Below are 25046 nucleotides of genomic sequence, written 5' to 3' on the forward strand. Positions count from 1 at the left end.
ATAAAAGACAAACTTCACTATAAAACTTTTCAGATTCACATGATGCCGTATCACATGAAAGTCATATTCATATATATGTTCATACTACATTAATCGCTTCAGTATTCTTAACAAATAATCTTCAATTGCATTAAGTTTATTATTTCATTGTTCACTCAAGTGAAAATTATGAAATTTTGAATGGTTTCATGCTTAATTTCTCTTCAAAATCAATAAGAAAACTGTTTTTAACATGCGGTTTATTAAGCAGGTTGTAAATCATTTTACATTAGCATTAAAGCCAAAACATTTCCTGCAAAAAATGACACAGTTCAAGCTACTAAGTTACATTCTTTAACTATTTGTAATAGTTTCATGATTTCTATTACACCGCGCCTGGAAATACATGCTACCATAAAAAAATCAAACAGCACATCAAATTCTTTGCGTTCACTCGCTGCATTCAGATTTCTTGATGCTTTTTCTGGTGGTTTTTGAGGCAGCAGTCGCTTCACATGTCAGCTGTGCGTCTTTGTCCCACTCTGAGCTCTCAATGGTTAAAATACTGCTCATCTTGAATTTCTTATCAGGCTGCTCTTCAGCAGATCCAGTGAAGACTCCTTCAGTAACTGAGTTCCCGTTCACAAGCCAACGCACATCAGCAAAAGCCCCAGACATGTGATTGATCAGACACACCAGAGTGAGTTTACTGGAGCTCAGCTCTTCTCTGGATGGACGGAGGATGTCCAGCACAGGAGCAGCAGCAGCAGCATCTGAACACAAATCATCATCAACATCTGTAACAAACCTCCATCTCAGACAGACCTTTGAAATATTAAAGTCTGACTGTACATTTCACACTCTTTACATCTCTAAAACACCACACATCAACATCTAAACAACTCTTACATCATTTAACAATTAAGTAACAATTATTTGCTCAAAGACAGAAAATGATTATCGTTTTAATATGCACATCTCAATGTCTTTGTTGGATTTTTGTTTTAGGTTCAAATTTACATGAATATATAAGGCACTGTGTGACACTTTTTAATCATCTTTGCATCTTCACTAACTAATTTTCAATGATCCTGCAGTTTATTAAACGATTTTTAAGTCAAAATATTCCATGTAGTTTATCAATTAATTTGTAAAAGCTGCATGTATAATAATTATAACAGAATTAACAAAACAGTTTTAGGTGTAGTACAGCATGTTACACAACAGGTCAACTTCTCATGTGCTCTCATGTTTCGCTGATACCGATCATAAATAATTTTTAAAAAGAGTTTGAAAAAATCCATCAAATTAAACAAAGCTGCTGTTCCACAGTGTGTTACTACTGTGTTACTACTGCTGCTAAAAACAGCTGAATATAACATCCAACCAGAAAACAGATTAAAGGTAAAGCTATGATGAAAGTCTTTTCAGTACAATTCAAGATTATTTACTAGAGATTCTGGATAAAACATTTTCACACTCTAAATGAAAAAAAAAAAAAAAAAACCAAAAAAATGGTAAACTAAAAAATAATGAGTTTGTATATATTTACAATGAGGAGACTATATGTAATACAGTAAGAAAATGGAATAACATTGGAAAGATGACTTACCAGTCACAATGAGTTTTGTTCCTTGTCCGAATACCACAGTGATACATTTCATATGTTCAGCCGAACAAAAACCTCCTCACTCTGTGAAGAGACACAAACAGAAGTGAAACACTCACTCAAGCTCAGCTCACTGTGTCCTTTACACGTTTAATTCATGGAGAAATGATTCAGAATCAAACACAAACACTGTTTTGGTCTTCATGTTCGTTGTGTTTGATTGCTGTGTATTAAAGAGCTTGGAAACACAATATCACATGTGGCTGTTGTTATTCTGCAGGTGTCAGAGACTGTCGTGAATCCTGCTGAATCATGAATCAATGAAGACATTGATGAAGACAACAATGAAGAACAGTAGCTTTGTTCCAAAAGAGGGATGGTTGCAATGTTGCTCTTTCTTCTTGGTTTGGTTCGCTTTCACACTGCAACATTGCAAAGAGCACCAGATTGTGTTTATGGAAGTCACATGTGAGTAAAACTGTCCTCTTACTGGTCAAACTTAACCTGGTTTTGGTCCTTTGTGTCATTCAGCAAGATGGATTGACAAGGTCGCTCCGAGGGTTTATTTATTTATTTTTCTTTTTTTGTGACTTTATCTGTAGCTGATCGTGACACACGCAAAACTAATTGTTATTCCCACTCTAACTAAATTATATATAATTGTATTTAAAATATATTATTTAAAAGTAAAATCTAACAATGTAATGTAATAGTAGCTATATACCATTATGAATAGGGTAAACATAAAACGACAACAGAACAAACAAGTAAAACACGCATAACCCCTACCACTTCTCTGAGAACATGCTAACAGCTGTATTAAATAAAAGTGATATCAAGGACTTTTAAGATAATCAGTTAAACTAGCTAGCTTTATTTATTGTTGACGTTTTATTCCATTTTTATATGTAAATGTTAGTGAAAAGAATAAAAATAAAAAACTGCTTTATATGTAATGAAGCAAATGCAAAACACTTGAACCAGAAGCAACGAGACCCGGTTAACAGAATACAGAAGTCTGTTGCGCATAACCCCTATTATGTTGGTCCATTGGGTCTGATTTCTTTCTTACCACAAGTGAACTGCTCCATTTGCAGTTGGGCCGAGACCACCTCATTCGGGGCGATCTCAGACCAATTATTTTTGTGCAATTGCCATGAACCGAACTACAGGAGAAAATGGGACAGGTTCCGAAACGAGCCTGGTGTGAAAACACCCTTAAACTGAACACATGTATCTAATGATGGACACTAAAGGAAACGTTCCTTACAAACCCACGGGAAATTGAACAGAATGCCCAAGCTGCTCTTTTTACATATAGCCTAATTAAAGACTAGTGACCAGTGACTGTCCAGCTACAAACAGGACATGACAGCATGAACAAACACCATAAGAGATGAGTTATTACAGGACAGATTAGTAAAGAAATTGCAGCATATTTTCACCATCTCTGAGTTGTTTTTTATTCAACGTGAATCCGAGATGTGAAGTAGTGCTCTTTTCATCTGTGGTCTAGAAGCAGAAGTGAATGTGAGCAGTGAGGAGGTTTTTGTCATGCTGTGAATCACTGTGATACCTCCTCACTAGCAGAGCTGTCCCATGTGTGACAGTAATACACTGCAGAATCATCAACATCCACATTATTGATGATCAGACTATAATCTGATTTAGATGAATGTGTTGATGTGAATTTAGGAGCAGAGAAACCAGATCCATACTGAGCTGAGCTCCACTCATGATAAAATCTTAACACATACTGAGGAGCTCCTGCTGGAGTCTGTTTGTACCATCTAGCAGAAGACTCAGTTACTGTCCCCAGATTACAGTCCAGTTTAGCCGTTTCTCCTTTACTGACTGTGATTAATGGACTCTGAGTCACTACAGTCGCTCCACTGACACCTGCAGAATAAACACAACCTTTACATCAGATTGTGTCCAAACACTTTAAATCATCAGATATGATGAAAACTTACAGGTCAGAAGAGTGAAGAAAGCGCAGAATATTGTGATCATCTTGTGATTTGGTGGATGTGGTGTGTGAAGATGAGCAGTGCTGAAGAATAATGCTGAGACCAGACCAGAGAGAGAGACTTTAAGACCGTAAAGAGAAAGACCCGCCCACCTCATACAACACACACTCAACACATCTGACAAACACACACACTCACAGACCAGAATGGATTAATCTATAGCTAAAGTGGATTTTTCTATTTTATCATATGCACTTGTGATAATATGAATTAATTTAATCATATTGAACATGAAATATTTAACTAAATATTATTTTAATCATTGTTTTACTGTTCCTGTCTTGTCATATTTTGTGAAGCATCGTTGTAAATGAGTATAAATCATTAGATGTTTTGATATCTGTCACCCCATGAAGCAAAGGGAAACCTCAAAATTTACATACAGCTTTTTCAAGTCATTTACATAAAACTATGTTGGGTCAACAGGTGTCTCCTGTGTCAGTAAGAATTGGTGTTCTGAATGTCTTCACCTTCATAATGAATTTGGTTTACATAATTAAAAAAAATAAATCATGAATTTATGTACTGAATGATGTTAAGTTGATGTAATTTGTAATGAGATATGGTACCACACAATTCATTAACAAAATGCATTACAGAAATAAAAATCAAAGCATACTTTATTAGAGTAGAATTCTGAGCCAGAAATAAGCACTGAAACATGTTGAAGCAATTTCACTCATTTCCCATATTTGTACTTCCTCATGTAGGAAGCAATGGATGACGAGATCTCAGCAGATTTCTTGGTCATTCCAAAATACTCAAGAAATATCCCACAATACTTATGATGGTTAGACCACATGCAATTACAGGAAATTTCATTATCTGCATGCTGTGAGAGATTATAAAATGATTGATTCTGAATGGTTGAGTCACATTCAAAGCCATAGTGAATTACTCTACAAACATACACCAGTGACCTCTTTACATCAGTATTACAGCCCCACTGCATATGTGTGTGGATTGGCAACCATTCAGTATTGTACTACACCAAAGAAATTGCTTCAAAATATCAGACTTTGTGAATGAATGAGAGAGAAACTGAAGAGCTGGAAAAGTCAAGAAATGAAACTGGGACTGTTAAACCGACTATGTGGTCTGTTCACTAACATTAGTTACACTAGAGAACCCATGGGGGTGATCTTCCTTGGCTCTATGTTAAAGCAGCTAGCACTCAGACAACACCAACCACTGCTTGAAGCCATTTATGTATAAATCAGTATAAATGTATTATAGTAATTAATAATCTGACACTAATTTGGGCATAGAGCACTAATGACTTGTTTAAGACTTGAAGTTAAGGACTTGTACATGTACAGCATTGCTAACTCATTTGATCAATGCTTCAATAATTCGCCACCTTGGACTTATAAGGTTCCATCTGCATTCGGAGCGGTTTTGAGATATTGAGCTTCAAAGTACAGTATCAAAACCCTTTAAAATTTGTAAATGGGGATTTTCAGAACAGGTCAAATGCAGATAGAACCTTCTAAGCTGTTTGTCCTTTATTGATTGTGACTGATGGAAGACTTATTGACTACAGTCACACTTCAACTTAGATGTTGAGTAAAATAATGGTGGAACATGCTTTTTGTGTGGTAAAAAGATGCAGTGAAAGGGAATGATGTGTCAGTCATCTGTCAGATGCAAACATTTTGCCTACAAAATGTCTTCACACAGGTAATAAATGTAATTTATAAAATGTATATAAATTATGAATTTATTTAATTATATAATTTTTGATGCAACTTGTAATACACAATTCACCAACGCAATGCATAACAAAATATCAATCAAAACACTTTATTGAAGTCGAATCCTTTGAATTTCATTACTGTATATGATAATTAATAACAAAGATCAACAGAAGTTACTGTGTGAGGCTGCAGTAAAATGAGGGATGCTTCAAAAGCCTTTGATTTCTTAAATCAGAGTAGCACCTCAAATAAATAAACCCCATTTCACAGAGCAATGACAATGTTGTGAGACAGAAATAAGCACTCGGTCGTTGTTGAAGCAGTGCCCTCTGACTTATTTTCCATGTTTGTACTTCCTCATGTGGGATGCAATGGATGATGAGATCTCAGCGGATTTCTTGTTCTGTCCAAAATACTCAAGAAACTGGCCATCAGGTCCCACCAGGTACATTATGATGGTGTGATCAACCTGCAATTACAGGACAATTCTCTATATGCACGCTGAGTACAGGCTTGTGAGATTATTAGGAATTAATTAAAGATATAGTTCACCCAAAAATGAAAATTCTGTCATCCTTAACTCACCCAAAAGATATTTTGAAGAATGTCGGTAACCAAACAGCTGATAGTAATCAGTGGCTTGCTTCCATGGTGTTTTTTTCCATACTGTGGAATTCACTGACTACTATCAGCTGTTTGGTTACCAACATTCTTCAAAATATCTTCTCTTGGGTGAGTAAAGGATGACAAAATTTCATTTTTGGGTGAACTATCCCAAAAACAACAACTTTCTTCCGTCGGGTTGTTACACAAGCACATTATATTTCATTATGCAGTAAATGCTCACAATGTAGTCGTTGTCTTCATCTTTTGGGCCCTGGCTGTAGTACACTCTGTAGGCTCTGGACACCTGCTCAATCTGGGCAGTCGTGCCTGTCAGACCGATCAGCTTGGGGGAAAACTCTGCATGTGAGGTGTTGAAAATGTAAATGACGGGGAATCATATCACAGCATTTGGTGAGTGCAGAGTGATAAAGATGATCCCTGCTCACCCTTGACGTAGTCTGCCAGTGCTTCTGGTGTGTCTCTATCGGGATCAATGGTGATGAGAATTGGTGTTATGTCTGGAAGTGTTTTAATTCTATCTGTGACGGAAAAGAAACAGGTTTTGCTTGAACATGGTTCTTGTACTATTTTTCCGTATAATAAATGCCACTTTGTGTGATTTTTAATCTGATGTAATAATAATTATAATAAAAAATAATTAATAGTTACAACATAAAGAATATTGTATATAATATAATTTAATAATAAAATGTAAGATTTACAATTACATTATACATTCATACATGTTTAGTGGTAGCTTAAAGTATGACTTAAAATGGTTTATATTAATTTATATTAAAATAATCTAACTCAAACACATGAAATCAAGGTTTAAAATTGATTTTCTAATGGTTTTTTAATATAAAAAAAATGTAAACCACTATTTCATTGCAAAATTGACTTATGATCAGTACTGAACTATTGTTGTATTAAAGAACATCCAGTTCATAAAATGTCTGGAATCACAAAAATAATTTGTGGTTAATTCATTTAATATATTGTCACTCCCAGTTTATGTTAATAAAAAAGTTAAAAACAAGTAGTTTTGTCGAAATTACAGCAGAACATAATTTAAATGAGGGGCCAGTGATGGACAGTGGGGGGCCTTAAGTCAGAAAGTTTGAGAAAACTGCTTTTTATTAATATAGCACATTTCCAAAGCCCGATGGCACTTTAGTATCACTTTCCAACTGCTTTTGAAAAATTATATTAAGTATCCAAATACATAGGGGCCACTGTATCAGCTTACAGACATTTTCATATGAGAAGTGAATCAACACAAGAAAATTTCAAGAAAATGAAATGCTACATTACCAATCTCATCAACAGCCTCAATCATTTTCTCCAGTTCATCAGGACAGATGTCTGGACAGTGTGTGAAGCCGAAGTAGATCAGCAGCCACTGGCCGAGGAAATCCTCACTCTTTGCGGGTTTATTGTTGTGGTCGACGAGTGAGAATGGACCTCCAAGTGACGCTTTTCCCATCGACTTTGTTCTTTCTTTCTCGATCACTACAACAACACCAAAAACACATTAATAATAATGCTCTCTTTATGATGTGGAGCATGTGCATATAATAAGTATGCCAAAACAATGCAGAGTAGGTAAATCACTTATGCATGCTTCTCATGTCCTTACGTTCCTCTTTTTCTTTCTTAAAGTATTTCATCCCTAGAAGAAGACCTCCTCCCAACGCAAATGTGATAGCTAGAGACTTCCATGTAACTGGCTGTGGAATAGAGAAAATCTGTCAAATCTGTGAAATGTCCTTCTTTATTGAGCATCAAATCTGCATATCAGAATGATTTCTGAAGGATCATGTGACACTGAACACTGGAGTAATGATGCGGAAAAAATTCAGCTTTGCATCACAGAAAAAAAAACACTTTAAAATATATATTTAAATATATTAATGCATAAGGATGCATTTGTTTATTTACACTGTTTAATTCTGAATAAATGAAGCTTACACCGCTCTTCTTGTTGTTGGATGTGTCTCTTTTTGATGAGGGTGGCGGAGGAAGAGTGGACAGCGGCCGTATGTTCAGAAGGGACACACGCGGTGCTGTCCTGCACGTCCTAAACTGAGGAAGAAGGTCACACGGAATAAACGAAAAGGCTGGAGGAGCAGACACACCTACATATAAACATCATTTATAAATAGACACAATTTGACCAATGGTTTTCAAACGGGGGCACACTAGGGGCCCTCATCACACTTTTAAGGGGCCTAAAAGATGATTTTAAATGCATACTTATACAAAATATCTTAACATACAAAAACATAGAAAACAATGATCGTTGCCAGAATTATAGCAGAACATACAAATGGGAATATTACCACTTTTATGAGGGGCCTTTAAGTCCAAATCTTTGAGGACCACTGATTTTAGACAATATATGCCAGTGACCTCACATTTAAAGGTATAGTAACAATTAACACATTTAAATAAATATATAAAAAAACGCTTCAATCAAATTAAACAGACAGCACTTGAGTCACACTACTTGCTTTACACATAAACCGCAGAGATGTGTGTGTTTGTTAGTATTTCTGAAGCATGCAGTGACCTACCAGTGTGTTGGTCTGTGACAGCACTGCACGTGCGCGCGCTGATCTCGACACACTGCAGGGGATTTGGACATTATAACATTTACTGACACATCTCGAGCTGAGCGTCTGGCATCTTAAACTCTTTAAACTCAACGCTCCTGCTAAACCCGCAGCGCTGAGAGCGAACATTGCGTCCTGAACGCGGAAGTGACTCTCGGTTTACACAACCCAGCGCTGCACAACAGTCGCATACAGACGACTGACCCCGAATCAGCTGTTAAGACTCGAGACGCGAACTGAGCGGCGAGCGAACTGACGCGAACCGATCTGGGATCTGTTATGATGTGAAACAGAGATCGGATATGACGTGTGGTTACCTCACTTCTTCGCTTCCTATTTGCGTACACGGAGAATATTGGTGACATTTAGCGCTTTAAAACCCGATAAAACCCCACATTTTAGGGAAAAAGCCGAACTGGAACTGAGAGATTACATTTTTAAAAATTATTTAAAAATGAGCGCTTATGAATATAAAACATGAATAGATGCAATGCTTTAAAATCATTTACTAAACAAGAATAGTGTAATGATATTATATATTTTATAAAAGTATTGATTAATGACATTATTATTATTATTATTATTCTACAAATATATTTTTGTGTGCCACTAGAGGTCACTGGAGCTAGCGTTTTAGTTTTACGTCATATTTGTGCGACACTAGCATGAACACATGCACCATGCGTGTAAAATATAGGGGTATGTGAAGTGATACTCATGCTTTTAATAATAACTATAATCGTTCACGGGAAGTTACAAACATTGTAGGCTGTCATGGCTGGGAACACGCTGCTGTTTAAATCAAAGTAAGTGTAGTTTTCTTCGTTTCCGGCCCTTCTCAGATGAAAAGACTTTTTTTCTTTAACTTCCAGTGACTAGTTGAGATTACTGTTAATTACCTTATTTGACAACAAGTTAACGATCATCTCATTTGTTTGTTTAGTTACGCAGTCTCCAGCAAAATAGAACCGTTCTATAAAGGAGGGAAAGTACAGGTAAGTTCATAACTTAGTACTTATTTAAACCCATATTATCATATGATCGTGAATTACAGCTATTATATCTGCATATTTTACTTGTTTTGTTTCTCCATCCAGATAAGTCACGATGAGCAGTACATATTTTGCACATGTGGTCCAAAAGTCAACATTTTACAGATCGATACAGGAAAAATCATCCACAGCATTGAGCAGGTCAGAGTCTTACAGTTTTATATGCGCTTCTTCAGCTCTGGGCAAAAATAAACTAACTTAAAAAACACTTTAGTTTATTTAGTTTGTCTGAAAACAGTAAACACACAGCCATCACAGGATAACTTTAGTCTTTTATTTCTAATAAATAAATAAATGATTTAATTAATTAATAATCTGGCAATATATCAAATATTGAAATGGTTTAGGAGTGTTTAGATTTTTTTTTTCTCCAGTTTTTCAGTTTTGCTTCCATAAAACGTCGTCTTTCAGACTAGTGGAACATACAAATTTAGGTGTTTATTTTATTACACTTTATCTACGTGCTCCTGCAGATTAAAAAGCTGTTAATTAAATAAAATACCATTTATGTGCACTTAAAGAGACACTTTCATGACTGTGTGACTGTGATAGTTAGTAGAACGTCTAAAGTGAACTTAAAGTGTAATAATAAAGTCATCAACCCGAATTTAACCCTAAAAGCTGGGTGGATTTTTTTACACATGGTTGCTTGTATTTCTCACTTTTGTTTTCTCTGAGCAGGATGATCAAGAGGACATCACCTCATTCTCTCTCAGTCCTGATGATGAGGTGAGATCCTTCTCTCTCTCTCACCCAGAGCTTCATTTACCAGCATTAGTCTCTAGACCGAGGTTGTGTCTGTTTCTCTGCAGGTGCTGGTGACCGCCAGCAGGGCTCTGCTCCTGAAGCAGTGGGACTGGAAGCAGGAGAAGTGCGCTCGGTCGTGGAGGGCCATCCACAACGTGCCTGTGGCCAGCATGACCTTTGACTGCACCTCCACCCTGCTGGCTACAGGTCAGACATTAACCAGATCTCTGACGCGATGAGTGACTCTAAACAGCAGTTTTGGTGTCAGGCATTTCTTAATAACACAGCAAAATGTCATACGTTGATTTGAATTGTAGTTTTCGATTACTTTACTCAGCACTACCCTTGTGAAAAAGGATACTTTAGAAAACTTTACAAAGAGTAATTATTATGGAAACAATAATGTATGTTAAGAAACATGAAACATTTAAGTGCACTTAAGTGGCTTTTTATTGTATTTTATTGTAAGTAATTTTTTTTTAAGTACTGTTCAGATTGGAAGTACAATGCAAGTGCACATTGAAGTGCACTTTTTCATGACCATTTGTTGTGGCGTTCGTAGGTGGTTGTGATGGCACCATCAAGCTGTGGGATGTTGTGAAGCAGTACTGCACACACAATCTGAAAGGATCATCTGGGGTTGTACAGTAAGTACTGAAGAAACGTTCATCTGCTTTGCGATCGTCTCTCTGTGTGTAATACTGGCACAGCTGGTTGTTATGCCATCTATAAAGGCTGTAACGTCTCTCTTCCAGTTTGGTTGAGTTTCATCCAGACATCAGCCGGCTGCAGCTCTTCTCTTCCTCCGTGGACTGCGGGATCCGTATCTGGGACCTGCGGACCAGCAAGTGCATCTGTGTTTTGGAGAGCCACTACAGTGCGGTCACAGCGCTGGCCTTCTCTCCTGATGGTCAAACTCTAATCAGGTAAAAGGGCGGAAAAAAGGCAATCCTTTGAAGAATGTTGCCGTATAATTGGTCAAACTTGAACAGAGATTCGCTGTCTTCGATTTCAGTTCCGGCCGAGACAAAATCTGTTCAGTTTGGGACCTGAAGAAGAAGGCTGTGAAGAGGACTGTACCTGTCTATGAGGTTAGACATTGCCTGTGACCCGTGAGCTGAGCATTTATCGCACCTCAACTATGATCTGTGTATTGTACCTCAAAAACAAGCAGATTACTCTGGAAATACAACATTGTTATTTTACATGGAGTTCTCTTATTTGTCAATGTTCAGGCTGTGGAAGGTGTTGTTCTTCTCCCAGGGACGAGCGATTACTCTCAGATGGGTGTGAAGGGTGAAGGTTTACACTTTGTCACAGCTGGCAGTAAAGGTAAACACTGAATCCAGTTTAATATAAAGTGCCATAATATAAACCCAGTATTGACTAGGGGTGCAACTACCCACTTGTCGGGGCAGTATCAGTGTTAATTTAATATTATTTATGTGCTATTATAATTTGTATTTTTATTAATATTTATTATGTGCTTTTTGTCTTTTTTTTTTTATATATAATTCTAACTTTTATGAGCATGCAACTCATAAAACTCATTTTTTTGCCCAAACTGCATCAACACACAAATACAAATTATCAATACCATATTGGTGTTATTATTATTATTATTTAATTTTTATTAATATTGGATATTTAATTTTTATGCACATTTCCCATATTTTAAATTTAGACCTTTGCCATCATCATCTAATGCTCACTTAAAACGAATCTTTCAAAAGACTAGTAATTTAATAACACTCTTACATATAATCTTTATCAAATCTCAAAATGATACATTTTGCCATTACAACGTTGTGATGCCTAAATTTACTAGTAGCAATTAAAAATTCATTTTAGAATTAATGGCTGCATGTATAGCAGTCGAAAAGCTTTTTTTGGGTGTTTAAAAAAAATAAAATAATAATAATAATTACTGATTCAGTCTGAACAATGAGACAATTTATATTTTATTGGAAATAAAATTGTTGCATCTTGTCAGGAAAAAAAATGCATACAAACCAATTTAATTGATGTATGAAAAAATATTTTTTTAGTGCATTCATTAAAAAAAAAAAAAAATCAGATAATTTGGGTGCTGTATGGTGCCTCTATGCATTGCATATGTTGAATACCCTCTGTCTGGCCCTTATTGGTGTTCTGCTGTTTTCCGCAGGTGTTCTTCGAGTGTGGGACTCCAGCTCAGCGCGCTGTGTGTTCACTCAGGTGCTGCCTGATGCCCCAGCTCTCAAAATAGAGGAGGGCGATTTAGACCCGCGCAGTCTGATGCACCTTCTGCCCATGCCACGGTCCAACAGACTGGCCACTGTCACCGCAGAGCACAACATCCTCATCTATCAGATGCCCGCTCTCACTGTACAGCAGCAGGTAAGCCTTACTATCCACATTCTAATCACTGTAGATCTATCCTGAACTCAATACAAATCAGAATCTGGCTTGTTTTTCTCTTCTTATACAGTTTGTCGGCTACAATGATGATGTCCTGGATGTGAAGTTCCTGGGGAAGGATGACACACACATAGTCGTGGCCACTAACAGCTCTCAGCTGAAGGTGTTTGAGTTGGCCACTAACAGCTGTCAGATTCTGTATGGACACACAGGTGAGTGAGCCACTAGAGGGCAGTATATACTGTGTGCTTTTCATTCAAAACCATTTGTTTTAAGCAGCAAACACTTTAAGCATTAGTACTGCTATCAAATGTCCTCACTGGTAGACTTGTGCTAGAACCATCAGTGGTTTAATTTTGCTGTAATAAAAACACTTTCAATGCAAAAAACACATTTGAGCAATGGTCAAAGTTCAGTAGAAAACATGTGTGACTCAAGCTAACCGAAACTAAAACAGAACCAGGGTCATTATAATTAACTAAAACTAGAACCATGAAAAATTGTTACTTGAAATAAAACATTAATTGAAGCTTATTTTATTTCACCAGATGCCAAGGTAACATTTGTCATGTTTATTTAGTTTAATTTGATATACTAAAATAACTAAAACTGAAATAAAAATAAATAATTAATATATAGAAATAAAAAAGAAAAATGCAAAAACAACGAAATTACTAAAACTTTAAAATTAGAGATAGAAAATATACAAATAAAAACTAATTTAAAGTAGTAATAAAAATAAATATCACACTTGATTGAAACAAAACAGTTTTTCATCTGGGCAGGTGTGTGTGTGTGTGTGTGTGTGTGTGTGTGTGCTGTTAATGCACTTGTTTGTATTTTTTTCCCATAACAGAAGTTATCATTAGATTCATATCTGTAAATTAAATGAATGTGAAGGCCAAAGCTTTGACTGAGCGAGGCAGTTTGCATGCACCAGAGAAAGGCAGCACAACAGATTAGACTAAAATATTCATTTTGATCAAATATTTGTTCTGCGACCAGGTTTAAAAGGCAGCAATATTGTTGTTTATTGTTGTCAGCTAATACTATTGAAAAAAAAAAAAGCTGAAATGAAATAGAAATATTAGATGAAAATATAAAGATTACAAAAATGGAAATTAGAAGTTTTGCCGCAGCAACTATCTAAAATAATTTTAAATGCTATAATCCTAAACCAATAACAGAAATAAAAATCAATTAAATCAATATTTTGAAAAATGCAAAAGTACATAACATAAAGTTACTAAAACAAATTAAAATGAAATAAATCTAATGATAATTGTATTAAAAATGCAGCTAAGCTATTGTTTGTTTTTGTTTTTGCGCATTGTTTTGAGCTACTCATCATCAGGCAGGAAGTAATATAAATAATATTCTTTATAAGCATAGTGACAGGTTGATGTGTGTCAGGTTGTTTTGACAGATCTGTGTGCTTTTCTTGTTTTGTTTTAATGAAAGAACCATTGTTAGTTGCATCCCTACATCCCAGCGTTATGAAACGCATTCATTTTCTCTCTTAGTTCATTAAGTGTAAAAACTTTAAAAAGGGAATGTCGGACTGACTGCTTTCTGCTCCAGTCATCAGTCTACATTGTTCACACTGTCCGTGCACGGTAATCTTTAAATCATCTGACAATCTGTCTGCAGATACCATATTATCTATTGATGTCTTCCGCAAAGGCTCCATGTTTGCAAGCTGTGCAAAGGTGATTCTTTTACTTTTTGAGAAAAGCTGCGCCAGTGGCTTGGCACGCCATTCAAAGCATCAGATTCTGAATGTACAGCTTTGCCCACACTTGCAAAGATGACGTTTATGTAACCTTTTGCACAGGACAACTCCTTGAGGCTGTGGAAAATGGATCTGAAGAGCGGCCACGTGCGCTGCGTGGCTCAGGGCAGCGGACACTCCAATGCCGTGGGCTCTGTCGCCTGCTCCAGGTCTGATCTCCATTAGATAAGCAATATAAGTTCAGACACGTTCAGAAACACCTGCAGTGTGTGATCATACTGTAGGTCTGTCCTGAAAAGTTCTGCTAAACTGATAACACAGTCTGTCATATTTAGATCAGTTCAGGCCTGATCATAAGAATCTATTCTAATATAGTTCATGAACTTTTATCAGTTGCTAAGCTATGCAGCACTTACCAGCTGTTTTTTACAACACCTTTGAACATAGCCTATCTAATCAGATTAAAGAACCAGAACTATCCATTTTAGATCAGTATACTGGTTTGTAATGTTTCTTAAAGGGATATTCCTCCCCAAAATGAAAATGTTGTCATAAATTACTTACCCCCATGTTGTTCCAAACCCGTAAAAGCTCCGTTCATCTTTGGAACACAATTTAAGATATTTTGGATAAAAACGGGAGGCCTGTGACTGTCCCATAGACTGCCAAGTAAAATACATTGTCAAGGTCTAGAAAAGTATGAAAAGCATCATCAGAATACTACATCTGCCATCAGACGTGCAATCTGGGTTATATGAAGTGATCGGAACATTTTTTTTAAGTGAAGAAAACAAAAATAACGACTTTATTCAATAATAATTCCTTTGTCAACAGTCTCCTCAGTGTCTCTCCATATCACCATATGCTGTGAATGCTCTCCTGTATCACCCGCACCACAAGGATGCGCTGTTTTCTTTCAAATCCAAGCTAAATACACGTAGATACATCCTTGTGGTGAGGATGATACAGAAGACCATACCCAGCATACGGTGATATGGAGAGACACAGAGGAGACTGTTGACAAAGGAATTATTGAATAAAGTCATTATTTTGTTTTCTTTGCTTACAGAAAGTATTCTCGTCGCTTCATAACGTTGCGGTTGAATCTCTGAAGGCAGATGGAGTATTCTGATGATGACTTTCATACCTTTTATGGACCTTGACACTGTTATTTACTTGGCAGTCTATGGGACAGTCACAGGCCTCCCGGTTTTCATCCAAAATATCTTAAATTGTGTTCTGAAGCTTTTACGGGTTTGGAACGACATGGGGGTAAGTGATTAATGACAAAACTTTCATTTTAGGATGGAGTATCCCTTTAACATATTTACTTCTATATATTTACATTTTAAATTTAAAAGTTTTTTTTGTCTAAACAATTTTTATTCATTTTTATTTTTAGGGCATAAAGTTAAAAATGAGAAAGGTTGCATTGGCAGCTAGCTGAAATAAAGTATTCAGATTTAAACGTTTCAGTTTGACTTTAACTTTGATCTCAATGAGATGTTTTTGAACTGATTTATTTACATAATTATTTACTTTGAATATCACAAATATTCAAAAAGTACACTAATAATGCTTTGAATAAAAACAGTGATTAACAGCAGCTTCTAAACTGTATTATTTTGTGAACTGTTTGTAGTTTATACATATTAAATAAGTATTTCAAATAATAAAATTTTTTTTTTAATATATATATGGCAGTCTATATATATATATATATTTTTTTAGTTAATCATAATAACCCTGTCGCTGTACGCAGGTTAAAGAAAGCCTTCCTGGTGTCGGGCAGTCAGGACTGCACTATTAAGGTGTGGGATCTGCCTGACCCTCTGCCTGATGTGGGATGTGAACCGGTATTGATGACGGCACGACTCACAGAGAAAGCTCACGACAAGGTGGGTCACTGCCCCGTCACGTTCTTCATCGTTCAGCAAATGCGTTCAACGAAACTGTCAGAAAATGTTAAAAAAAAAAAAATGTTGACAGCTGAAACCAAGCTCTTGAGTTTGTCTTCCTCCGGTGTTGTGAAGGATGCTAAGCTTTTTAAATATATGTATAATAATATATATATGTATTTCCATTAGAGTTTAACTTATCAGACACACAAAAAATGATCTCAATTAGGTGTTTTTGAACTATACACTAATTACCAACAATAAAAAAATGGGAAATGTAGCAATTAACAGCAGCATCAATTCAGTTCCGAACAACGAATCTAAGTTCGTAGTGTTGCTACTTCTAATCCATTACTCCCCAGTTTGTCATTTTATTTATCACCGTCTTCTCTTCTGTTGTCCTGTCTCTTCCTCATATGTTCCTGGGATGTGAACAGCGTGACCATCTCTCCCAATGACAAGCTGCTGGCCTCTGGCTCTCAGGATCGCACGGCGAAGCTCTGGTCGCTGGCTGATATGAGTCTGCTAGGCGTCTTCAGAGGTCATAGTCGAGGTGTATGGTGTGTTCAGTTCTCTCCTGTGGACCAGGTCCTGGCCACAGCCTCAGCGGACGGCTCCATCAAAATCTGGAGCATTCAAGACTTCAGCTGCCTCAAGGTGAGTTACACATACATGTTTAAAGAGCCGTTCAGGTAAGTTTGATAGGTCAATTCTAGAAAATACTTTTCCCATGAGCATTAAAAACAAAAATTCTTTGTTAAAGAGGTACAAGACATGAACCAAGGCAAGCCAGCCAGCTAAGAGGTGAATCATATGATCACTAACTTTGATTTAAAGTAAAAAAAAAAAAAAAAAAAAATTTAATTCAGACATAAAGGTATAGGACTGTGTACTTACAGCTTTAATGAGGGAAATAACTACAGACCCATGTAGCATTGCGACAGTTGACTTAAAAATGATAAGGGGATATTGATTTAACAGTGTTGATTATGTAAATGAAAAAAAAAGTTTATTGCAAATTATGCACATATATACAAATATTTAAGTAGTTTGAGAGTGTAGGAAAATGCCTGCAGTGCTTCACGCTAGAGGTCAGGCCCTGAAGAGTTTTGCAGTGATTTCAGTTCTCTGATTGGTGGAGATCGTCTGCAGAATTATGGGTAATGTAGTGTTTCACCAGGAATTCTACATGATTATCTAAAAATGGGTTGAAAAACTGCAGACATATGGCTTAAAACAAAAGCATATACCATCAATTAACAACCTCGTAGCTCACAGTAGGTCTGCCTTTAAAGTTATCATTAAAAATCAGTTCCCTTATGGAGAAAATTAATGGGATTTTTATTTGTGAAACCAGACTGTTGCACTATGTAGTTTTTTTCTGGAAAACATAATATGGCTTGACAACCTCTCACAATATCTTTGCATCTGAGTGATGAGTGTTGCATGGGCAAATCTGATTTAATTAAACATGAAACTGCATTTGCTGTCCATTTATATTTCAACAATTTCACGTGTTTCCAACAAAATGTGCAGATGGGATTTGACTATATCTAGTTTGATAGTAAAATGAGTGCTAGATATTGTAATGGTGACAAAAAGTAACAAGGCTTTGTTATTATTATTATTATTTTTTTTATTAAAGGTAAATGTTTTTTTTTTTTTAGTGTAACATGCACTGATGAATCAATGGAGACCAGGAACATGTATAAGAAACATTTTGATTTTGTGTTGACTTTGCTGTGAGAAACCGTACTGTATTTTAATCGATGAAAGTAAACATTTGCATTCTGTTCAAACTGATGTTCATGAAGTAGATTCAGAGGATTTCTGTGTTTTATCTCTGCAGACGTTCGAGGGACATGATGCCTCTGTGCTGAAGATCATCTTTGTCAGTCGAGGAACTCAACTGGTGTCTAGGTAGGTTATGTGCTTTCTTTTACATTTTCCGACAGCGATCCACGCACAGTTCACACGCACTATATTCAACTATATAAACTATCATTTTCATTATAATGAGTGTGGTTTTTTTATGATGTGTAAAGTCTTTTACAGCAGACTTTTTCAACGTTTGCTCGAGTAACCCGAATCTCTTTCTCTGTCATTCTGTAGTGGTTCTGATGGACTTGTTAAGTTGTGGACCATAAAAACAAACGAGTGTGTGAAAACATTCGATGCTCACCAGGACAAAGTGTGGGCTCTGCACGGCGGCAGCAAAGACGACCTGATGGTGACGGGATCAGCCGATTCCACCATCACTCTGTGGAAGGTCAGTCCACCTGATGTATCCTACGCAGTCCGTTTCAGCTCAGACTCAGATGTGCTGGAACACTGTTAAACACAGGAATGTGAAGTGGAACAATGCAAACCGTTGTTTAGATCTGATCTGAGACAGGCAATCATTAATGCTTCCCTTACCAAGAGAAAAGGTCATTGTTTTACACTGTGGCACTGTTCATTGTGATGATTGTGCTCCACTTCCTTATTGCTGGATTCTTATGTACTGCTTTTAATTACCGTTCAAAATTTTGGGATCAGTAGGATTTTCTCTTTCTTTCTTTTTTTGTTTTTGTTTTTGGTAAAGAAATGAATACTTCTATTCAGCAAGGATGCACTAAATGGATCAAAACGGAAAGTAAAGAAATTTATAATGTTACAAAAGATGTTTTTTTTTTTTTTCTGTTCAGGAGAACTTGATTCATCCATCGGTTTTTGATTGGGCCTGTAATATAATGATATCTTTGGTCACATCAAGGAAAAAAAAAAAAAAGTCCTTTCAGAGAAAGATGATGTTTTTCTTTTTAATAATGTTCTATGCAAATTGTGTTCAATGAAGCTTACAACACACACAAAAATGTCGGCTGTGTTTATGATTAACAAATTCAGACTAGTAGCATTATGTTGTCTGATTGACTCACATAAAAGTGTTTTTATGGCCAAGTAGGTCAGCAGGTTAATAGCAGAAGGTTTACTGCCAGTCAATTACAGTGATCTATCCATGGTGAATACATGTGCATTCATGATTTAATACTGTCTTTACGTGTTTGTTTCCAGTCTTAATGATGTTGGCAGATGTGAAATTAAATAATTTGTCGAATGAGTGCTGGTGCTCACAACACCAGTCTGTGTAACATAACCCTGCTTCATTTATAGTTGCATATAGAACAGATGATTGCAATTTCACAACTGGATGATCATATAATACACCATTCTTAGATAACACACATTACGTGACCAAAAGTATGAACATGCCGCCGCCTAATTATCAAGCTATTTTCACTACACCCATTACTAGTGAAACCGGATGCTACTCTATAGTATCATGCTCCCAAAATGGACTAAATAGCTGTCTTTGGTGCACAAATAATACTTTCACTTCAGCGAAAAACATTTCTATTCATTGCTTATGGATGCTGTGTTTTTGTTTCCGTTTGTGTACACATACTATACAGTTTCAGTGCATTAGTTTGTTTCTGTTTCTTATTGTCTTTCTCTTCCCGTGGACGTGACTGAAGTGGAGCTGGCAGAGGAGCAGGCCAAACAAGAAGACCAAGTCCTTAAGTAAGTAACTTATTATTACTTAAGCAACAAGTAACAAATGCAGTCAGCCATATAGACATGTGATTGAAGACTGACCAGGCTGGATACCAAAACATTTTGCCAAGCTAAGCAAACTTCTAGTCCCCTTTTAAACCTCTTTGACAACTGAATCCTAATGTTGACATATTGCTTCTTGAACCGTTAAAGCAATTTACTTCTACCTGATCTGATTCCATCTTTCCTGGTCGTGATGCATCATAGCTTAAACATGAACATGTTCACTGATTGAATTCTGGACTTGTTATGGTCATGTTAATTATTAGTGTCCTTTTCTAATATTAAAGGGATAATTCACCCAAAAATAACTTCATTTAGTCACCGTCATGTAGTTCAAAACACAAGTGAAGATATATTTAATGACACCTCAGAGATTTCTGTCCATTAAAAGTCCATCAAAACTTTCATAAAGACATCATAAAAGAAATCCACATGAGTTGAGCGGTTTAATCTAAGTCTCATGAAGAGACACATTCACTTTATATGATGAACAGATTTCATTTAGGCTTGTATTCACATATAAACACACATAAACAACACACATACATAGAGCTCATCAGATATGGTGCATAGAAACACAACTGTACATACAAGAGCAGAATCTGGAGCGGATGAAGGCTCTCAATTCATGTGGATTACATTTATTATGTCTTTATAAACTTTTTGAAGCTTTAACACCTTCAGTGCAGGGACAGAAATCACTCATGTTTTATTAAAAATAAAAAAAAGTTTTATGTTTTTAAATGATGCCTGAATTTTCATTTTTGGGTGAACCTTCCCTTTTATATAACCATTTTTTAAAGTAGTGTCTCTTACTATTGTCTGTCATTCCAAAATTCCAAATAAAATGTCAGAAACATGTAGTTTGAGCGTTTATGGATTTTGTGGTGTGTTCACAGGCAGCAGGAACTGTCAAATTTACTTCATGAGAAGAAGTATCTGAAAGCTCTGGGAATCGCTATCTCTCTGGATCAGCCGCACACTGCATTACGAGTCATCAGAGGTACTTTCTCTTTCATTTCTCTGCATCGAGTCACCGTGCCTGCTTTACTTTCCAACCACATTTATTTTAAAAGGAAAAACGTGAATGAGCTTTAGTTCTTGAATGTCGTAACTCAAACTGTAGCAAAGTTCCGATGATGGCTTGTGATTGAGTAAGATGATGTTTGGGGAATTATTTCTCATTGTCTTGTATTTGAATAAGGTTATTTTAACAACAGCCGTGTGTAAACAGAGTATGACAGGTGTATTCAACAGCACTCCTTCAGAAATTCCAGCGTTGCTCTTTAGCGGAACTGGTCAAACCTCAAAAATGCCAAATCTAAATAAAAAAAAAACTAAATAATTTCATATATTATCCAAATACACACACATGCACACACACATATATATGCTTAACAAATGTATTAGACCACCTGTCATAATTAATAGAAAACAAATATTTAGGAATCTGTCAAAAACGTGTTTAAAACTTTTATTGTCCTTTATAAGGCAAATAACAAACTGAAACAACTAAATAGTCTGTATTCACACAAAATAACCAAAGAAAATTAATTATATATTTAATTTTTATTTTGTGCCTGCTTTGGTCTTGATAACAACTTGCATTCTTGCTGGCATTGTTTTTATGTACTTTTCCACAGTCTCTGTTGTTACTGACTTCCAAATAGTTTGCTTTTGATGAAAACCTTTTGTGAAATCTATATTTGAATCCATTAAATCCCAACAGTATTTCAGCATTAGAAACATTACAGTGACTAAAGAGCTTACGCATACTGGTGTGGATTAACCAAAACATAATAAATTATTTTGGTATTCACCAATACTTTTAGTTTAAGGCAGCTGTGGTCTAAGCACTGTGTGTATGTATGTTATATAGTTGTAAAATATCTTATTCCGGACAGTACTAATTAAAAGGTAACATGCATTTTAAATAATTAACATTTTGCAGAATCTGCAAGTTCTCTATAAACTTTTTGACCACAATTGTATAAAAAATAAATGTGATGGCAATAATATGAAAGATTTATATACAGGTGCTGGTCATGTAAATAGAATATCCTCAAAAAGTTGATTTATTTTATGAATTCCATTCAAAAAGTGAAACTTGTATATTATATTCATTCATTACACACAGACTGATATATTTCAAATGTTTATTTCTTTTAATTTTGATGATTATAACTGACAACAAAGGAAAATCACAAATTCAGTATCTCAGAAAATTAGAATACAAAGACCAATACAAAGAAAGGATTTTTAGAAATCTTGGCCAACTAAAAAGTATAAAAATGAAAAGTGTGAGCATGTATGGCACTCAATACTTAGTTGGGGCTCCTTTTGCCTGAATTACTGCAGCAATGCGGCGTGGCATGGAGTCGATCATCAGTCTGTGGCACTGCTCAGGTGTTATGAGAGCCCAGGTTGCTCTGATAGTGGCCTTCAGCTCTTCTGCATTCTTGGGTCTGGCATATCGCATCTTCCTCTTCACAATACCCCATAGATTTTCTATGGGGTTAAGGTCAGGCGAGTTTGCTGCCCAATTAAGAACAGGGATACCATGGTCCTTAAACCAGGTACTAGAAGCTTTGGCACTGTGTGCAGGTGCCAAGTCCTGTTGGAAAATAAAATCTGCATCTCCATAAAGTTGTTCAGCAGCAGGAAGCATGAAGTGCTCTAAAACTTCCTGGTATACGGCTGTGTTGACCTTGGACCTCAGAAAACACAGTGGACCAACACCAGCAGATGACATGGCACCCCAAACCATTACTGACTGTGGAAACTTTACACTGGACCTCAAGCAACGTGGATCGTGTGCCTCTCCTCTCTTCCTCCAGACTCTGGGACCCTGATTTCCAAAGGAAATGCAAAATTTACTTTCATCAGAGAACACAACTTTGGACCACTCAGTAGCAGTCCAGTCCTTTTTTAAGCGAGAAGCTTCTAACGCTGTCTGTTGTTCAAGAGTGGCTTGACACAAGGAAAGCTGAAACCCATGTCTTGCATACGTCTTTGTGTAGTGGTTCTTGAAGCACTGACTCCAGCTGCAGCCCACTCTTTGTGAATCTCCCCCACATTTTTGAATGGGTTTTGTTTCACAATCCTCTCCAGGGTGCGGTTATCCCTATTGCTTGTACACTTTTTTCTACCACATCTTTTGCTTCCCTTCGCCTCTCTATTAATGTGCTTGGACACAGAGCTCTGTGAACAGCCAGCCTCTTTTGCAATTACCTTTTGTGTCTTGCCCTCCTTGTGCAAGGTGTCAATGGTCGTCTTTTGAACAATTGTTAATTCAGCAGTCTTCCCCATGATTGTGTAGCCTAAAGAACTAGACTGAGAGACCATTTAAAGGCTTTGCAGGTGTTTTGAGTTAATTAGCTGATTAGAGTGAGGCACCAGGTGTCTTCAATATTGAACCTTTTCACAATATTATAATTTTCTGAGATACTGAATTTGGGATTTTCCTTAGTTTGCAGTTATAAACATCAAAATTAAAAGAAATAAACATTTGAAATTTATCAGTCTGTGTGTAATGAATGAATATAATATACAAGTTTCAATTTTTGAATGGAATTAGTGAAATCAACTTTTTGATGATATTCTAATTATATGACCAGCACCTGTATGGTTCATCATATAATTTAAGGTACTTTTCATGTCCATTGATGATAATTATATATTTTTTCTTCAGTAGTATCATATTTTATCCATTAAGTGAAGACATGCTATAAAATAACAACATTTATTTTGCGCACCCTATTTTTCAGTTGTTTGAAATTGCCTTTATGTACAGTCTGTCCATAACTTAGTTGACCATATGGCTGTCAAATGAAAACATTAATAAAAAAAAAAAAATTATAAATGCCTGAATGAATCATGATGATATGTTCCTTTTCTTTAATCCTTAACAGAAATTCGCCAGCAGGAAGATGGGATACAGGAGCTAGAAAAGACCCTCCTGAAACTCCGTCAGGATCAGAAAGGTAGACGTTGTGTGTTGGTGCGCTGCGTTAGGTCACCAGGTTATTTTTGTTTGTGTGACTGTGATGTGTGTTGTGTTCAGCGTCGGTGCTGCGATACTCTGTGGTGTGGAACACTAATTCACGCAGCTGTCTGGACGCCCAGGCCGTCCTGCAGGTGCTGCTCACACACCTGAGCCCAGAGGAGATCCTGCAGTATCAGGGCACTCGTACTCATCTCGAGGGCCTCATACCATACACAGGTGGGGTATTGTTTTTATTACAATTAAGTTCACCCTTGATAAACACAAGAAATCAGTATTTCTGACTATTGCATTGAAAAATATTGTAATAAATGCGATTGTTTCTCACTTCCTGCAGAGAGACATATGCAGCGGATCAGCCGTCTTCTACAGGCCTCAATGTTTCTCGATTATATGTGGCAGAAGATGCGTATTACAGGTGGTATTGACAGGTAAATTATTATTATTAAGGTAAATGTCCTGGTATTGTGTTCATTAAAACAGTGGTTTCTGCTAAAGGAAGCATCAGTATTACTAATGTTCAGGGTTAATGATCTGAACAAACTCCTAACTATGAATAATAAACTTTGGTGTGAAACATGTCCTTAATGTTTGTGCCATAAAAACGAATGATCAACAACCTAGCAAACATCTTATAATGTCAGAAAACCCACCAAGACTTGGAAATATAAATCTAAATAAATAAAGTTTTTACCCAAACAGATGTCACCGCAGTAAATATGTCACATACCAAAATAAAAAGTTATTTCCTTGGTTCTATATCTACAGTTCTGTAAAATTAAATGAGTCACCGCTTAATTACAGTCTTTCAGGAAGTGGGTTTAAATAAATACAGTGCACCCCGATTTCCTTTGAAGAAATGTAAAATATTTCTTTCACCTATTAAAGATTCACTTAATAAACGTCTTATTGAGTTTGACTTATTAAACATCTTGCCAAATTCTCCCTTGCTGTTAATGACTTTGGCTTGCTCGCTTTGGAGTGTGCAAGATAGAAAAGCTGTGTGAAGCTGCTTGCAAAAATATGAGTTTCTCCAATTGTTGACGCTTTTCCTGTGTAGAAAATTAAGAATGCCCAAAGT

General features: G+C 36.2%; 3 protein-coding genes across 4 annotated transcripts in view; 1 reads left to right on the forward strand and 2 right to left on the reverse strand.

Moving 5' to 3' along the window:
* Positions 1–222: 222 nt before the first annotated feature.
* Positions 223–3693, reverse strand: LOC109049453 (immunoglobulin lambda-1 light chain-like). The gene is made up of 4 exons (XM_042730232.1): positions 3562–3693; positions 3176–3487; positions 1592–1633; positions 223–752 (listed from the first exon to the last, which is right to left on the reverse strand). The coding sequence occupies exons 1-4, from the start codon at positions 3599–3601 to the stop codon at positions 430–432; spliced, it is 717 nt and encodes a 238-aa protein (XP_042586166.1). The 5' UTR covers positions 3602–3693; the 3' UTR covers positions 223–429.
* Positions 3694–5405: 1712 nt separating this feature from the next.
* LOC122138284 (protein SCO1 homolog, mitochondrial) lies at positions 5406–8746 on the reverse strand. Its single transcript, XM_042730271.1, has 7 exons — positions 8498–8746; positions 7893–8006; positions 7561–7651; positions 7236–7433; positions 6368–6460; positions 6163–6278; positions 5406–5784 (listed from the first exon to the last, which is right to left on the reverse strand). Exons 1-7 carry the CDS (start codon positions 8663–8665, stop codon positions 5650–5652), a joined length of 915 nt encoding a protein of 304 aa, XP_042586205.1. The 5' UTR covers positions 8666–8746; the 3' UTR covers positions 5406–5649.
* Positions 8747–9167: 421 nt separating this feature from the next.
* LOC109060645 (transducin beta-like protein 3) overlaps positions 9168–25046 on the forward strand; it is a 32517-nt gene continuing 16638 nt past the window's right edge. Inside the window, exons 1-22 of one of the 2 annotated variants that reach the window (XM_042730244.1) lie at positions 9168–9342; positions 9480–9531; positions 9634–9729; positions 10270–10317; positions 10401–10542; positions 10898–10982; positions 11091–11261; positions 11351–11426; positions 11571–11667; positions 12503–12714; positions 12806–12947; positions 14386–14444; positions 14570–14676; positions 16230–16365; positions 16792–17022; positions 18215–18285; positions 18478–18634; positions 19868–19926; positions 20862–20965; positions 23874–23945; positions 24026–24184; positions 24303–24396. In XM_042730244.1, the coding sequence (XP_042586178.1) occupies positions 9311–9342; positions 9480–9531; positions 9634–9729; positions 10270–10317; positions 10401–10542; positions 10898–10982; positions 11091–11261; positions 11351–11426; positions 11571–11667; positions 12503–12714; positions 12806–12947; positions 14386–14444; positions 14570–14676; positions 16230–16365; positions 16792–17022; positions 18215–18285; positions 18478–18634; positions 19868–19926; positions 20862–20965; positions 23874–23945; positions 24026–24184; positions 24303–24396 (2402 nt within the window). In that variant the 5' untranslated portion in view covers positions 9168–9310. The remainder of the gene's footprint in view (positions 9343–9479; positions 9532–9633; positions 9730–10269; positions 10318–10400; positions 10543–10897; positions 10983–11090; positions 11262–11350; positions 11427–11570; positions 11668–12502; positions 12715–12805; positions 12948–14385; positions 14445–14569; positions 14677–16229; positions 16366–16791; positions 17023–18214; positions 18286–18477; positions 18635–19867; positions 19927–20861; positions 20966–23873; positions 23946–24025; positions 24185–24302; positions 24397–25046) is intronic. The other variant, XM_042730251.1, reaches the window with a different exon arrangement.

The sequence above is a fragment of the Cyprinus carpio genome, chromosome A3 (assembly GCF_018340385.1).
Source record: "Cyprinus carpio isolate SPL01 chromosome A3, ASM1834038v1, whole genome shotgun sequence".
NCBI classification, from domain to species: Eukaryota; Metazoa; Chordata; class Actinopteri; order Cypriniformes; family Cyprinidae; genus Cyprinus; species Cyprinus carpio.

Coding starts and splice junctions, on each gene's coding strand:
- LOC109049453 (XM_042730232.1), bottom strand. CDS start 3,601: ATGATCACAATATTCTGCGCTTTCTTCACTCTTCTGACCT. Junction 1,634..3,175: donor TCACACATGGGACAGCTCTG/CTAGTGAGGAGG, acceptor ATATGAAATGTA/TCACTGTGGTATTCGGACAA. Junction 753..1,591: donor AACAAAACTCATTGTGACTG/GTAAGTCATCTT, acceptor ATTTGTGTTCAG/ATGCTGCTGCTGCTGCTCCT.
- LOC122138284 (XM_042730271.1), bottom strand. CDS start 8,665: ATGTTCGCTCTCAGCGCTGCGGGTTTAGCAGGAGCGTTGAGTTTAAAG. Junction 7,652..7,892: donor CCAACAACAAGAAGAGCGGT/GTAAGCTTCATT, acceptor TCTATTCCACAG/CCAGTTACATGGAAGTCTCT. Junction 5,785..6,162: donor ATGAAGACAACGACTACATT/GTGAGCATTTAC, acceptor CTGTAATTGCAG/GTTGATCACACCATCATAAT.